At 37.6% G+C, this 18,183-nt stretch overlaps 1 protein-coding gene across 1 annotated transcript in view; it reads right to left on the bottom strand.

The window, feature by feature from the left end:
• Positions 1-18,183, bottom strand: part of SGIP1 (SH3GL interacting endocytic adaptor 1) — a 119,184-nt gene that overhangs the window by 24,575 nt on the left and 76,426 nt on the right. Inside the window, exon 18 of the mRNA XM_090268276.1 lies at positions 16,616-16,675. Coding sequence (XP_090124402.1) covers positions 16,616-16,675 — 60 coding nt within the window. The remainder of the gene's footprint in view (positions 1-16,615; positions 16,676-18,183) is intronic.

Raw genomic sequence — 18,183 nt, 5'->3', positions numbered from 1 at the left:
ATGCAGGTCCACTTAACTCTACGCTCTTTCCATATAAGGAGCCACATAGGTTCCATCTTTACCTACAGTAGCATTGGATGAGTTATACCTGTTACATGGCTTTCAGTGTGCAAGGCATTTACCTTCATGAAAAGAAGATGACATACTTAAGAAAGTACCATCAAGTAGAATGAAAGATACTGAATTTCTGGATATAAAATAGGATTAAAGTTATTTTTAGTCTTCCTCTTCATAAATCCTTGTTTACCTGTTCTAGAGATATATCTATATATATTTATGTATAGATATATATGCATATATTGCTCGCTTTTCAAAGTCCACTATGTCTAGAAACATATGATCAGCGGACATTTCTGTTCTGTTTTATAGAGAATTTTCTTCAAACTGGGTCTTTGCTTATAGTTCCCGAACTGTGTTATCCAATGTTAATGTACTACTTAATTAACATTCTAAAATGATGTATGAGTCAGAAAATAGAAAAAGTATACTTTGTTTTCATCATCAAAGTTACATCAAACATTATCAACATAAGGACTATTGTTAAAAATGGACATAAAGGAGGAAACAAAGCCATAATGAAATGTCTTAGCTATGAGGACTCACACAACCAAATTGCAGACTATTTCATGTAAACAGCACTGAGAATGTATTTGATCAAACATCCGAAGCTGAGCCAGATAGAACACGGTACTACAAAGAATATAAGTAATGTTGTCAAGAGGTGGTTTATGTAAAGCACTTACATGTGATGGCCACTGTGCTAAATACTTCACATGCATCTGTCTTCTATTCTCAACACACTTCCTCGAAGTACAAACCGTTATTACATATATTTCATCACAGAGGAAATTGAAACTTAATGAAATTTAATAGTCTGCTCAAGGTGACTTGCTCTACAGTAAGTGATGTGTTGGGAATAAACCAGATCTAACATCAGTTGTATTATTAAACCCTACCCTGTATTATGAACATTTGTTCATACATGTTAGTAAACTTTGCTCCAATATCCAGCTGGATGCATAACAGGTTCTCTCAGTGGGGCAGTATCACCCCAAAGGAGGTGAAAATTGGTTCTTGGAGGAAGGTAAAAGAAATCATACAGTTTTACACATAAAGCACACAGATACACATACAGTACATAACCAGATGTACAGAACATCTGTGATATTAAAATTCTACTGGGGGAGCAGTTATGGAAAATAAAGTTCTAATAAGGCTCCCTGAGTAAGGGAAGAGGATAAAGACAAAAATAGTTTGGGAAGCATTGGTTTATAGTTTTAAAAGGGCCATGGATGGCCATAACCTTGTACACCTCATCAACTCTTCTGAAAGAAACACTAAGGCACTGGTTTTGCTGAAGTATAATAGTTTCTCTTTTTCATCAAGCTTATACTGAGGGAATAATATATGTGGCGCCACAGTTATGGGTGATCTAATCAAGACACTTGGGGAGAATACCTAGTAAGGACCATACAGAGGAACAGAGTACAGGAAAGGGAGGCTTGAGAGCCAGGAGAGGAGTTCTCCCACGAGCAGTGTGGGCTGTCCCTGGACTGAGGCAGGAAAGGGGCAGATACAGTCAGGGGAAAACAGTCAGAGAACCCAGGGTGAGCCCGGATTAGGCTTCAGACCAAACAGGAGCAAGGCCAGAATACAGTGGTATGGGACAGTGACCCAGGTTCATGAGCACCGAGAGAAAAACCAAGGAGTCTGTTTAAGGAGTGAAGAGGGTTAAAGGTTCCAATATAGATACCTGAGCAGGTTGGACAGGCAGAGTAGGCTTTTCTGTGAAAAGTCTGGTGTGCATTTTCAGAAAGTGGCTGCTACTTTAAGGTATAGCTTTGGGGTTGACAGCAATAGCATATTATTAGCCTCTTAGTCTTTTACAAGTGGGAGAAATAAAGACCTTTAAAAAAGAAAAAAATATTCACTGAAGAACCATAATGAATAAAAAAGTATGGAAACAAGTTCAGCCTCATTAATAATCAAAGAAATGCTATAGTAAGAGAGAATGTTTTACCATTTCAGATTAGAAAATACCTGAAAAGATACTTCCTGCTTGGGAGAATATAATGAAACAGGCACTGTAATATAATGGTGGAAGTAAAAACTGGTATAATCTTTTTAGAATACTTTTTGGCAATGTGTACCATGAACATTTAAAAGTTTCATAATTCCAATTTTAAGAATCTATTCTAAGAAAATATCTTAAGGCCAAAGAATTATGTGCAAAGCTGTTCATTGCATGTGGGACAACTTGCAGCAATTTACATGCCTATTAATTGAAGTGAAATAAATCATGATTTATGACAGAATGAAATGTGATGTAGACATTTAAAAGTTTTCAGTAATTAACAATGGAGCCAAAAACAATTACATATCACATTTCCCCTATTAGATTGGAGAAGGTGAAAAAACTGACATAACTCAGTGTTGATAAGGGCATGGAAAAATTGTACATCATAATGCTGGCATGAATTTTTGGAGTGACGTTTAGTAATATGTAGTAATATTTAAAATATGCATTTCCTTTAACATAGCAATTTTATTTTAACAATGTATCTTTCGGACAAATTCAGACATATACGTTAGGATATAGGTTTAAGGCTGCTTATTGTACCATCTGACAAAGAGCCAGAAAAAGGGGTAAAACCTAAATATCCATTAATAAAAGATAGGTACATTAATATAATATAATACTATGGAATCATTAACATGATTACAGACATACATGTATATATGTACACATGTGTATATATACACACATGCTGCATATAGTAAATTTATTGACGGACAGTTACAAAGCATATTATATATTCTATTTGCATAAAATTGTACATAACCTATTTCCTTTATTATAAGAAACATACCTTTGAAAACATTTTAACATTCTGAAATTGAATGCATCTTGTAATCAGTGTCAAAAGAAACTTGGAAGCTGTTAACAAAGCATGTTCCACTGTTGCTTTTGCTTGTACTTGTGAAAATTAACCACGCGTTGTTATCAGCTCATCTCATGGTCTCCTAGGCTGATATAATCTACTTGAATTGATAGCCTGTCATATGACTGAATTTTAACTTACATTTGGACCTTTACCCTCAGACTATTTTTTTAAAGATTCCATCTGATGTAGTAATAAAGTGAGAAGTTATTTGTACATAGACAATAAACTGCCACATGCAACATCAGGCAGAAGAAACTGCCACATTCTTTGAAATCTAAACCACAGAATTTTGAAAGATGAGACAAGTAGGTTATGACTGAATTATGCATCATAAAAAAATATATAACTCAGGTGTTAAAACTGTAGCTGTCAAAAACTTTTAAGTGACTCTCAAAAGTAAACTATCAATGACAAAGGGAATGAAGAGGTCATCATTATGAACATGTGGAATAAATAGCATCAAGTCACTATGATATGAACCATAACTGCTAATGCCAGAAGTAATTTAGATGTATTTTTAATCCTGAATGTAATATAGGTTTAGACTCAATTTCTGATGGTTGTACTGAAGATAGTCATGTGCATTTTGTCTGCTATTGTTAGAAAAAAATTTTTGTACCTGAAAAGTTGTTATTAAACCAATGGAATGACTTCTTGGATTCAAATAAATGCGGTGTGTGTTTCTGTATGCGTGTGTATAGATATAAACAAAGAGAATTTTATTAAAAAATTTTCACAGCACTGGCTGAGTAGCCCAGTTGGTTAGAGTGTCATTCTGATACACCAAGGTTGTGGATTCTATCTCTGGTCAGGGCACATACAAGAAGCAACCAATGAATGAATAAATAAGTGGAACAACAAACCTCTCTCTCTCTCTCTCTCTTTCAAACTCACTTTGAAAAAAAGAAAGATTTTTCATCAAACATTAAAAATGTTATCTCTACTAATTTCTCAACAGTGTGCTTTCAGGGTTGTATTTACTTTTTTTTTCTTTTAAGTTCCAGGATCTTTTCTTTCCTTCAGCTTTACTGGGGTATAATTGAGAAATAAAACTGTAACATTGAAAGGATTCTTCCCATTTAGTTAATTAACATACTCATCACCTCACATATTTTTCCTTTTTTTGTGAGAACATTTAAGTTACACTCTCTTAGAAAATTTCAGTTGTATAATGCAGTGTTGTCAACTATAGTCAACATGTTTACATTAGCTCCTCAGATCTTATTCATTTTAGAGTAGAAAGTCTATCCTTTTACCAACCTCTCCCTATTTCCCCCCACCTCTTAGCATCTGGCAGACACTTCCTACTCTCTCTTTTTATGAGGTTGACTTCCTCTTTTTTAGACTCCACATATAAGTGATATCATACAGTATCTGTCTTTCCCTGTCTAATTTCACTTAGCATAATGGCCTCAAGATCCATCCATGTTTCTTTCTCTGCATTTACTCTTTTATCTATATTTTTCCATATTGTTTGTATTCTTAAAAGTAATGTGCTTAAGTCAATGTCATAACTAAGATAAAGCAAACTATGGGTTATTTTCAAATATGTCTTAATGACATTATTCGTCGGCGGCGGCGGCAGCCGTCCATCTCGAGAGACGATGGTGTAGCTTCTTAAGAGTCTATCTGCACCGCCGAGAATGGCTGTGCAGTCCGACTCGGGAGTGACACGGTATCTGTCTCCTCCCGTGTTGAATCGACATCTTGCGATGACGCTGGAGTGTCCTCTCCAGTGAAGCTGAAGCTACAGAGCCTGGGCAGGGTGATATGGAGGGTCTGCTGTTGCCCATGCAGCAGACCCCCCCTCTCTTCGCAGCTGAAGGGTCCAAGGGAAAGACGGAGTCAATACAGCTTGGCTTCAGGTGCGCCGCAGGAGTTGCCGGTGTTGACTACAACGTCGAACCGCCTTAGGGACTCCGGCTCCGGATTTTCTGTCGGGGTTTACTCCCTTAGCCTTTCCCCTGAAGAGGTATGCCGCAAGGCAGCGGAGGTTTTTTGGAGTCAGAGTTTTCCTTCTCTGATGTGCCCTGACTGGAAGATCCAACCAGCGACACTTAGCTCGCAGGCCGACGCTCAATCCACTGAGCCAAACCAGCCAGGGCTCAATGACATTATGATATGTTAAAATAAAAGGATGCATAATTCTATGCTGTGTGAAAATAAACTACACACACACGGTCACATACATATACAAAATCTTAGAAATGAAATACACCTAAATGATAGCAGTGGTTATTTATGGTTATTAAATTATAGATTATTTCATTTTCTTTAAACTTTTCTGCTATTCTAAATTTTCTATAACGAGTATGCATTTATACTTTGATGTTATGACAAAAATATTACAAATAGGAATTTCTCCTTTATTTATTTCTTGAATGGTTCCTGTTCTTACATGTAAAAAGTGGATGCTGAATGTTTTGAACAGTACTGAAAGTTATTCCCCTAAGGGGTTGAGATTTATGAGCAGAGCTGCATAAAGAATGCTGTCCAACTGCCTAAAAACTTGCTATTTGAGCTGCCAGTTTCACGGGGAAGGGGCTGGGAGCAGAGTCCAAAAAAGGCAAGAATAGAAGGGAAAAAGTAATCAACATTACATACTAATTTTTCCTCTTCCTGGACTCCCTTTCCAATGATGATCGCAACTCTTGAAAGTTAGTAAAACACCCTTGAAAAATGAACATCACCCTTGCTCCTTGTTACACTTCTCCAGAACAACCTCTTGTGGCTTTTCAGAAGCGTATTTCAAGCTTCTAAATCAGATCTTAGGGGAAGCCATATATACTCAAGTCCTGCTGACTTAGTGTAGCAGAGCGGGAAGAGGAAGAGAAAGACTATGAAAACTGGTCCGCTGAAAGTCTATGCTCTAGCACAGCAGTTCTCAACCTTTCTAATGCCGTGACCCTTTAATGCAGTTCCTCATGTTGTGGTGACCCCCAACCATAAAATTATTTTCGTTGCTACTTCATAGCTGTAATTTTGCTACTATTATGAATCGTAATATAAATATCTGATATGCAGGATGTATTTTCATTGTTACAAATTGAACATAATTAAAGTATAGTGATTAATCATAAAAACAATATGTAATTATATATGTGTTTTCTGATGGTCTTAGGCGACCCCTGTGAAAGGGTCGTTTGACCCCCAAAGGGGTCGTGACCCACAGGTTGAGAACCGCTGCTCTACCAGAAATTATTACCACATGCATGTTGCAAAATAAAAACATAGAAGGATTAAAATCTTAAGGGCAATGACTTGTCTTAATGCCTTATCTTAAATGTCATATCTTGATGACCCCAAATCAATCTTTAATTTAATAAATGAAGCAATGAATATAAAATTCTTAGCACATATTAAGTATTCATGAATGATAATTATTGTTTTAGGGAATGATTACATTTGTATAGTATGTTATGTTTATAAAGGCCTTTCATAAGTAATTGACTAAAATCTGTTAGAGGCACATATGGTATTAATTCAGTATATTCATTCCACATACATTTAAAAAGCTTAGAAATGGGAGATTCTCCTGAGTCTTGACATCACATGTTTGAATCATTTTTTCATTCATATGTCAGTTCTTTCTAAAGGGGCAAGTCAAAGTCAAGGGTATAGTGGGGTGGGCAGCCTCAATCTGTGGAGAGCTCTTAGAAGACACATAATAAAGAGCTATTGTGTGATGAAGGCTAACAGCCACACAAAGGCAGAGCAGTTCCCCCTGGTGATTCTTGGCTTCTCCAGTCCTTTCTCAGGAAGTTTGAAATTACTTGTCAAATCTGCTAAAATGCCATGCTTTACAAATCCTTTAATAAAAGAGTTGGTAACCTTTCCTCCACATCTTCCATTAGCATTAACACACTCCCCGCATCCCCCTTCCCTCCGAGTATATCACCAGGCAGATCATTAGTCTCAATAAGTCAGCTTTAATGATAGGCTCTGGTGGAGGCAGGAGCTGGCTATACTGCAGGGAGGAGGCACTCTGCTTCCGAATTGTTCTCCTGTGCCATAGGCAGCGAAGAAAAGATTGTTTAGTGTCTCTGATGATGAGCGGGGAGGCTGTGTAGCAACTCAAAGTTGCTGAATGTTTCATGTGAAAGAAGACTAGAATGCTACAACCCAAACTTCTTCAAAGCAGGCAAGACTGAAATAAAACACAGCCATGTTACAAGCAAGGGATGTGTGAAGTTGGGCAACAGTAGCCCTTATCCTTGCAACTAAAAAATAAAAAGCAATTCTTCCTTCACTTAAGTTTGTCCTTTGTTTATCCATCAAAATTCAGACCTGAATTCTACTAGTGTTCCATATGTTGATGTGCCAGGAGGAAGTAAAAGGAGAAAAATAAAAAAAATTGCAAGACGGAAGAGGAGGATACTCATCTAAGAGAGGATGGAAGGCTTTGAGGGCAGCACTTAGGGAAAATGGGCAGCGCACCACGTGTACGATAACTTGTACTTGCAATAATAGCCATCCAGAAGCCGGTATTTTTCTTCTAGGCTTGATGTCTGCAATTTTCCTACCTGGTACTTAGGTAACAGTCATACTCGGAGTGCAACAGGATCAACCAGTTAAACATTTCCTCAAGCAAGAACAACTGAGAGACAACAGATCAGCAAAAGATATCTACTTTATATATTTATATGGATATTAAATTTATCTTTAAACTATATTTAATATATTCCACAAAACATATCTTTGAATAGCATGCGTTCAAAATTAATCACTAATATTTGTATGGCTGTTTTCAGAAAAAATACAATGGAGCAAGTTCCAAGTTCCAATGCATTTTTTCCTCAATATGATTTCTGAATGCAGGCTTGCCCCAAGGTTAAACCCTCCCCTCCATGGATTCAGCCTTTATCTCTACACAAATGATTGTCAAATTTCCAAAGTCTGTTCACTCCTGATGCATGCTACATATGTATGGTGTGCAGGACCTGAAGGCTGAGAGGTGTCAAAAATGACTTATTTTTCCTAACCAAATCTAACACTACTTGAGATCCCTTTTTCCTGGTTGACAACTGCACCCTCTCCTTGTGTCTAAGGATGGAAGCTTTCACTCCTTTCCACAAACTATTAGATGTCAAACATTTCTACCTCAATGATGTTTTTCAAATCTCTGAATAAAAATGGTACTACCAGTCCCTTACTACTTCTTTCAAATTGCTTTAGAAAATCTTTCAATTTCTCCCTGCCACTAATCCTAAAAATAAAAGAGGATCATAACTTTCTCAAAAACTTTTCAAAATTTTACCTTGCATGGAGATTGTAATTCAAATTTCTTCTCTCAGTATTTAAAGACCTTTAGAATATAATCTCTGATTTACTTTTAGAAAAGATCTTATTAATTTATTTTCAGAGAGGAAGGGAAGGAGAAAGAGAAGGAGAGAAACACCATTGATTTGTGAGAGAAACATCAATTGACTGTCTCTCGCACACCCCCAACCGGGGACCTGGCCCCATAACGCAGGTTCGCAGGCCAGCGCCCAATCCACTGAGCCACACCAGCCAGGGCTAATCTCTATTTACTTTTTAAGATAATCTTTTAAAACGGTCCTTGCCTCTCCCAATGTTTACCACCCCTGAACAAAACCTAAATATTGCTCACCTTGATGTCTTTGCTCAAGTCGCTTATTCAAATTGGAACACTCCTAGCTGTCTGAAGTCCTCCTGGCCCCTAATGTCAGCCCCCTCAAGTCCCTCCACGACATTATCCTAGATTCTTCCCAGTTAAGAAAAATATATCCATTTTTCATATTTTCCCAGCACATTTTCACAATTCTACTACAGCATTTACCACTGTATGTCTTTGATAGGAAATGCCTGTCTCCTCTATTTCTTGTGAATTCCTAGAAGGTAGAAGCCATACCATTTTACCTTCATAATTCCTACACAGGAGCTTATAGGTAAGAGCTCATGGAATGCTTGTGAATCACTGAATAAAGAAAAAGTGAGTGAATATTTTTAAACTTTTTTATCCCATTCATAATGACCCTTGTTCCCTTTTCCTGCTTGAGGGAACTATTTAACTTATGTTTGGGTTTTGAAATTGTCTACAATAGTAACTCTTCTTTTTCATGCTTAAAAGTATGTGCTGTTCTTGTTAGTTCCCCACTTAACTAGCTCCATTCAGATGAGAAATCCTGTTTTAAAATCTACTTCTGCACTCAGGCAAGTGTGACTCAAACTCAGGGTTTGTCTCCTTTGCCTGGAAGTAAAAGGGTTCAGTCTTGAGCAAAGCAGAAGCTATCTAATATTTATATATCTTAAAGTTACTGAACTGTGTTCTTTTTCTTTTGAGTGCGGGACACATTAAAAAACAACTGTGTGTTTTAGACTGTTATGGCCATAAGACTAAGGAAATACATCTCAGTGAGTCTGATGGAGACCCAAGAAGGAGCTCCTGGGTTTAATCACTACCAGAAACTGAACAAGTCACTTCAAAGACCAGGAGGATAACAGAAATAAGAAACAATGCATCTTGGGTAGAATCCTTAATTTTCTTCTTTCAGTTTGAATGCAACCTCAGCGTATGAATAATAAGCACCTTTTCAGAACTATCAAGACATGAAAAGATACAGAGGAACCTTAAATGCATATTACTAAGTAAAAGGAGCCAATTTGAAAAGGCTGTATACTGTATGATTCAAACTATATGACATTCTGGAAAAGGCAAAACTATGGAGCCAGTAAAAAGATCATGGCCTGCCAGGAATTGGAGGTGGGTTGGGATAAATAGGCAGAGCACAGAGGATTTTTAGAGCAGTGAAAATACTCTGTATAAAACCATAATGGTGGATACATGCCATCACTCATTTGTCCAAACCCATAGAATATACAACACCAAGAGTGAACTGTAATACAAACTAGGGACTTTGGGTGATAATGATGTGTCAATGTAGGTTCATCAATTGTAATAAATGTACCACTCTGGTGGGGGGGTGTTGGTAATGGAAGAAGCTATACATGTGTGAGGACAAAGGTATAGGGGAAATCTCTGTATCTTCCCCTCAAATTATTCTGTGAACCTCACATTGCTCTAAAAACATAAAGTCTTAATAAAAATAAAACAAGTACAAAAATGTTTCATATTGTAAAATATGTTAATAAACAAAAAATATTTATTTGATTTTCCTAATGATCCTGTGAGGTGGGTATTTTATCTTCCACTTTAAAGATTACAGAACAGAGACTCGGAGATATTACATTTTCAAGATCACATGGTTATTGAGTGGCACTGACATACTTGAATATTATAGGTTAGAAACATTAGTTTTATAACATAAAATTAATTCCCCATGAACCATGTACCCACTGACCTGTGTTCTCTGGGAAAATTTGCCTACATTCTCAGAGCCTCTGTTTACACATCTGTAAACGTGAATCATAATAGTGCCCACTTCATTCAGTTGCTTTGTGGATTACCTGAGTTTTTGGATATGAAGTAAATTGCTCAGGATGTGGGCAATGGTAAGAGATCAGTGATATTGCATCAGTAGTGTTAGTATTAGCAGCAGCATGCCAAATATGCTGAATCGAAATAAAATGATCCAGGTACCCCTTGCTTGGTGATTCAGGATAGAAGCTATCACTTACTCATAAGCTTTCCCACAAATATTTAATTAACTTGAATTCTGATAGGAATTCTGTACGTTCACGGCCTCCCCAGCAGCCCAGTCACACACTGTGTCCTAGACCTCAGGCCCCAAACAGGCGCACTCTACTGTAATATTAAGAAATATATGTTTGGCCTTGATCTCCAGTTCCTGGCAGAGAACTCCCAAAACTCTTGTGATTTCCTGAGTGACAGGGGTGAGAGGTGGGTTTTTGTTATTCACAATAAGCCTCTTTCCATACCCAAGTTTAAACTAATGACACCTCTTGGAGGATGGGGGCTCTTTGTCAGAGGAACCAACTGTGTAATTGGAGCATTGGAACTTTCAGTCCCATTCCCAGTCCTCTGTGGACAGGAGAGAGCCTGGAGATTGACTTATCACCAATGGTCGATGATTAAGTCAATCATACCTATGAAATGAACCTCCAGAAAAACCATAAACAATGGTGTTTGGGGAGCTCCTGGGTTGGTGAATATGTCAAGGAACTGGAAGGGCGATGCACCCAGAAGGGTATGCGAGCTCTGTGCCCTTCCCCCATACCATGCTGCATGCATCTCACTGGGCTGTTCCTGCATTGTATCTTTAAAAAAAAATAGCTAATAGAAATTAAAGGCCTTTCCTGAGTTCTATGAGCTATTCTAGCAAATTATCAAGCCCAAGATTGGGGATGTGGAAACCCTAATTTATGTCCAGGTGAGATGACCTGGCACTTTCAACTGGCTTCTGAAGTGGGAGGGTGTGGGGGCAATCTTGTGAAACTGGGCCCTTAACCTGTGGGGTCTGTGCTAACTTAGTAGTGTCAGAACTCTTTAGTGTGAGGGGAAAAAACCCACGTGTTTGGTATCAGAGGTGTCGTGAAGAGTATATAGCAAGATGTTTCTGTTTTACCGGCTTTCTCTTCTATCACCAGGAAACACGAGACAGGGCAACAACCTCTAAGGACAGGAAACCACGTGAAACATCAACATGTGGTCAATCCCACAGATTTTCAGAACTGGGTAACTAATTTCTTATGAAGTGGCAAAGTGAATTCTGAAGCTCTCAGCAGATATATGCCTGGTACATCTCTTGTGTTCCACTTGAGTTGTCTTAATATGTTTAGGATTTTTTTTTAAAACTCTGTAACCTTCAGTTGGTCTAATAAAAAGGATTTTACATTTTATACTCACAGTATAGTTTATATATAAAAATTCAGAATAGCTAGAGAGTGTGATTTTAATATTTTTATGAAGACAGTCTTGTATCGCTGCTTTTTACATTTCTATTATTTCTTCCCAACCCTATTGTAGTTAACATTGTGGTTTACAAAGTGGGTACTCAATAACTTAGCTGTACCATTGATTGAGAAGGGCCTACAGTGGAGTAGGTACAAGTAGTAGACACTTCCCACCCGAAGAATATTGCAAATTTAGCAAAACAGTTGCTTCCCAGAAAACTGGCCACACCTTCCATATTTTCTTTTCTTTAGTGATTCTCAGGTGAACGAATTAATATCTTTCTGGCTACATGTGAAAAATTGGATCTGTTTGCTTTTTGCAGGGTGTAATTACAATGTCAGAGCAAGGAAAGTTGAGTGTTCATGACTATGATTGTGTCTTACCAATTAGTTACTAAATAGGGATATTTAATAACCTGCTGAAAGAGGCCAGAAGTTTAAAGTGCCAAAGGGTTCATTTTTCCCCACATAGGCATCATTCCAAACAGGAAAACTAGCTCCTGGTGTACAGATGTTAAAGTCCCAACAGCAACTTTTTTTTTTCCTCCATGGGGTCTAATCTGGATAGAGAAAAGAGCTTGAATAGTGTACTGAATGAGAAGAGTGGGTGGATATGAGATTAGACACCCCAGCAAGCTCAAAGACAAGATATAACCTGGGGACTGGAGAACTGGAGGGTTAGGAGATTAGGAAAAACCCAGCTGCCTCAGGGGGCTATTGCAAAGACTGAATGTGATCATGTATGTAGAGCGGGCAACATCCTGGGGAGCCAACTAGGCAGCCTGGCTGTGAATCTCCACTTTGTCTCTTGCTGGCTGAGTGATCCTGCAGAAGTTACTGACATTATCTGACTCTTAATTCCTCATCAGTGACTTGTGCAGATGCAATGAAATAATAGATAGAATGCACTTTGCACTAGTTAGCACTCAGAGGTTAGTTATTATTTATTACTTTTATTACCTCAGGCCCCCTATTTAAAATCGCAACCCCAGCATGTTCCATTCTACTTTCCTGTTTTATTTTTTCTTTAGAACTTATTAACATCTCTATGCTGTCTATTTTACTTATTTATCTATTTTTGACTTGCCACATTAGAATTTAAGCTCCGTGGTGACAGGGGTTGTTTTCTGTTTTGTTCAACACCAGGGAGAGCCTAGGACCTTGCTAGCACATGGTAGTACTCAGTACGTATTTACTGAATGAAAGAATCTTTGCCTAACATCGTTCTTGTACAGGAAGGGTGACAAAATTTTAGTTATAAATAGCCAAAATGACCCTTGTCATGGGCGACCACTTCCAAGATGTGGCCAGTGGTGTGGGGTACTGAGTAGAGTGGAGGAGAAGTTTGTGGGAGCTGAAGAAGCTAAGAGGCCCTGGAGCCAGACCCGCAGAACGGACGGACTTTGCATGGAGAGTGCCACAGGAGAAGTGACGGTCCCTGGAGAGAGCTGGGATGCAGTCAAAGAAACAGGTAGGTGATTTTGGCAGCGAGCCCTAGAATGCAGAGAAGGGTGTTGCGGGGGAGGTGACATTCCCGAAGGCGTGAAGGGAGTAAGAGCAGGGAAGAGGAGCACAGAGCAGCGTGTGCAGGAGTCTGTGTGCCTGGAGCACAGAGATGGTATACAAACCCAAGGACGCGCTAGAATGTACGGGTGCAGGGTTGTTTTTCATCCCCAGACACAAGATGATTTTGTAGTTACATAAGCTAAGCAAAGAGAGGGACAGCACTTTTCTGGAAATATCTTGATGTTAAAATCCTCTATGAAACTGTTTAAATATGTAACAGTCCTATTTTCTATTTGTCATGGAAGTAATTTTCCCTTCCTCCCATCTCAGAAGAACATTAGCTTCCATAGGATATACTCTTGGGTGAATGGATTTCAAAAGTTATTGCTTTTTGTAACCTTGACATTTTTAATTAACCCAATTTATATAGGTTAAGATTTCAGTGAAATTGTTTATAAAAGTAGAACATTAAAAAAATGCTTTGAATCAACAGGGTGGTGATGGCCAGAGGGAAGTGGAGGTGGGCAAAGGGGGAGGAGGGAACGAGGACATCTGTAATAGCATCAGCAGTAAAAATAAAGTAAAAGGAAATGAAAAAAAGCATTGGAACTCTTGTAAGTTAGAACTGCTAACACTTTCCTATGTCTCTAGTTCAATTACATTTGGAAGTGTGAAGCACCTCATGTGATCTCCAAAGAAGCTCATAAGCCAGTGTTCATTAGTTGGTCAGTCAGTGGCTCAAACCCTTACCCAAGGACTGCGATGCCTCAAGCACTGTAGGAACAAAGCAGTGAATAAGACAGGGTAAAGTTTTGAACACTGTAAAGACACTATTTAGATGTCAATAAATAATAATTTAAAAGAATTTAGAAAAAGTGAATTTGTTTTTGACATGGGAATCTTTCTTCCTTTTCTACAGTCCCTGAATGAAGAACTGAAGATAATGATAATTAATATGAATAATAACAAATGTGGGTAAAATCAGAGTGCCCTAGAAGAATATGCCAGAAATGCTATTTAATAAAACATGTTGAATGGCAATTTTCCTGGAGTATAAAAATTAGGTAGGGGCACTATTCTCAAGACACTTTAACATGTCAACATTTCTATGTCATTTTATCATCACAGCAGAAAATTAAAAACATCCTTTTAGGTTGCACTAGCTAAAAATATCTGAGACTAATGTGTATAAATAATGAAAACTAACCTCCATTCTTAAAACATTCTTGCTCAGGTGGCAAGGTGTTATCTTTAGTTTCTCTTAAATTTTCCCTTGAAGTTGATTCTAATGCACTTCTTTCTTTATATGCATTTCTTGATAAAGTAAGGAGGGACCCACATTAATGATATGGCTGCTCCTGGAGCCCCTTAGGAAGCTTTGTTTATATTTCCCAGATGTGAGCAAAGTCCAAATAATGAAAACCGAGCACCAGAGATTCCAAGTAACTTCTGTTAAAACTTTCTTGCATGATTTCTTGTTGGCCCAAATTGAGATGCTTACAGAATCTGGATCTTACTAATTAGAATGACAATGTTATCAAACTTAGATACTCAGTAATCTACTAACAAAGATTGTATTTTCCTAAAATAAAATAATGTGGTTCATTTTATGTTACTCCACACATTTATTAATACTTATATTTGATTGATAATACATATGTTACAAACAAACCAACAACCAAAAATTGTCTTTAGATTGGTATCTTTAAGGAAAGACTCTCTCTTTTTAAAGAAACCCCAACTAAAACACAAGCAAATGAGCCAATAAATAACTCTAACGCCAAAGCAAATTGCAACAACAAAAAAACCTGTCAACAGCCTGGAATCTTAGACAATTATTGAGGACTGCTGGTAGTGTGTTGCTTAATTTCCTGGTTAAAATAGGATACACTGCAGCTCCGAGGCCAGACTGAACCAGAGAAAGGGCCTTTACCTCTACAGGTATTTTTGGTACCTAAGGACTAGCAACCTATTCAACTGCAGCTTCTCCTTTGGAGATGTGCTGATCAGTAAAAAGACACTTGAGAACTTCTTAATTTCATTTGATCCAAAGAGAAAGTGTAGAAGGTCATAAATTTGTGGACTCTGCATCTTGGTTATTACAAAATTCATGACCTGAGACAATCGAGGCTTCCAATGTGAGCCTTCCTCCTGTTCTCTCCCTGAGCCAGGACAAGAAGTCAGGTATTTGGAAAGTTTTAAATCAGACCATATTTTGTGCTGCTATCCAAACTACACCAAGTTAAGGACTTCCATTTTCAGGACCATTTTGTAAGAAAAACTCCCTGTTCACACGAAAAAGCCATGCCACACAAACTACTTAAAAATCTATTATTTCCACTTTTAAAAATGCATTAAAACACGCTCAAGTTAGGAATGCTTTCCTGTTCTCATGAAACAAACACAAGTTCAATATTTAGATTCAGTTTTAGAGTAGAATACTTTTTGGCCAACTTTTGATCCCTGGATACATTTAGCTATTTAAAATGATAGAAAAGAGGGGCTTAAGTGATAAATATGTATATGTAAGATGATCTATCAATTGAGTTAAATGACTTCATTTTCCTTCTACCATTAGTATTTAGGGCCATTTTATCAAATGTCTGGCTTGTTAAAATGATTTAGAATTTAAATAGAAAATAGAAAAATGCTAATCCTTAAAGCAGAACATAAATTATCCAACACTGAGGTTAGATATCTCACATATTTATATATAATTTTCCTTAATCTCCTAAAATGGATTCCAGCAATAGTTGTCCATTTTACTACGGTCATTCCAGTTGTAATTTCAGGAGATGTAAATAGAACTTACTAAGTAAGTTCTTTTATTTCTCTTCCTCATTTTTCTGATCTTCTATGTAGCTTCCTTTTTATAAGGATATATGTATATATATTTACATTTTACAGTAATGAATCTGAAATATTGATTATCCAAAACAGAGTTAAATGCCAATTCCAACCAAAAATGTTGCATTGCATATATTTGTTGCATTGCATTTGCAAAAGTATTAGGAAAGAGCCCTGGTTGACAGAGTTAAGTTCCTTGGACAAAAAGGTGTTTTATTTTTTTTCAATTTAACACAGTTAATTAAGCCACCGATACGAACTGCAAATTAGCTGTAATTTTTTAATACGAAGAATTGAAGATCCCATATAAATCAAATTCAGGTAATGATTCTTTAGTATTTCATATTTTCTAAGTAGCCATAGCATTTTTATGTAGAGAATGAGACTAGGTCTTTTGAAGAGAATTGGGATTTTGAAATGCAGATGTGGAAAAAGGATGAGGGGAATATAAATTAGAATCTGGTATGCTATGCACTACTTACCTTCAAAAGTCAAATAAAACTTTCCTCTGTCAAACCAAACGAGGGAAGGCTGTTCATTCTCTGTATGGCCAGGAGTTGAAGCGGGATGGGAAAGGTTAAGGAGAGGGAGAGAGAAGGACACAGTATGAGTTACAGAGCAGGTTATAACCTCACTACGGGGGAGGGCAGAGGTACTGCATGCCGTTAGCGTGCAGGGAAAAGGGAAGGCTGGCGTTCTATGGGTTTTGGTTTTGGTTTTTAGTTCAGGAAACAGAAAGCAAAGCAAAGCTATGGGCATGTGTTGTTGGTAGCTTGATACTCGGTGCTTGTGCGCATGGAGCAGAAGTCTTCCTGGCCATGCAGGGGCATCAGCATATTTTAACTGCACTAGTTTGGGCAAACTGTCATTCAGCAATTGTTGTATCCATTTCATCTTTGATGTTATCCCCTTCTATGTTTTCAAAAAGATAAACTTGTGGAGTTGTGGGTCATAGAAACTTCACTTAGGTTTTAAATGACAATAGTATTGTATATCAATTTAATGTTTCTGGAAGATGCCTTGTATCTTCCATCCCCTCCCCTGGAACACCTTAGGAATCCAGACACAAAACACCCTTTACCTAGGTACCAAAGAGAAAACAAGATCACTAACAGTGCCCTATTCTTCTTTAAATTAAAAAGCAGTCACTGGACATGTAATGCTGAGCAGTTAAATTATTCCTCCCTTTATAAATTCATAAAGCAATAATAGCATCTCACCTTTCATGATTCTTTTCACTGAGCAACTGTCATGCAACCTACTGCTTTTTAATATGTTCACTTAAAAAAAAAATCAATGGCATGAGTTCCATAATGAATAGTAAACAGACAGGGTGCATCTGAGAGGCACTGGACACTCAGGAGGTGAGTAGCATGTCCATGGAAGTTTTAGCATTCAGATGGCATAATGGCTTGGATTTTTAAAGTCTAGATATCTAGAGATCACTTGGCTAGCACCATACCTGCAGGGGTTTCACAGCGCCTTTCAAATGAGGGCAGTTTGTCATAAAAAACATCATCTTCTGACACTACGAACCAAAGAAATATAAAGGAATGGAAAACAAAAACACAAATACAAATCCCAAATGAAATCAAGCAGCACACTTTATTGATCGAAACACAGGAATGATTTTAATGGAAAAAGGAAACAAAACCTAAGACACTGGGAGTGCGACTAGGATATAAAAAAAGTGATATGCTTATTTTATGATGATTCTATGAGAACAAATTATAATTTTTTAAAAAGCCAGGTTTTAGCATCTGAATTTGGCTGAACTCCGTTCCATGGAAGAAATCACACCCCCATCTTCTCAGGGAGTTGTTAAAGGCACTATCATTAATAATTGACTTGTGCAAGTGTATTTCACTCAGACACAGTTCTCAGGGGGCCAGATATATGCCCATCAACAGAACTGTGTGACAGCTTAACACAATCACCCAGCATGCACTTCACCCCATGGGGAAAGAGGAAGCTTTTAAGAAGACCATAAAAAAGCAACAGTATAAATTTGAGGTCCTTGAATGAAGTATCACATTTCAACTTCATCAAT

Source organism: Furipterus horrens, unplaced genomic scaffold (assembly GCF_987537825.1).
Source record: "Furipterus horrens unplaced genomic scaffold, mFurHor1.1.pri manual_scaffold_3, whole genome shotgun sequence".
NCBI classification, from domain to species: Eukaryota; Metazoa; Chordata; class Mammalia; order Chiroptera; family Furipteridae; genus Furipterus; species Furipterus horrens.
This window is presented reverse-complemented; position numbering and strand designations above follow the sequence as displayed.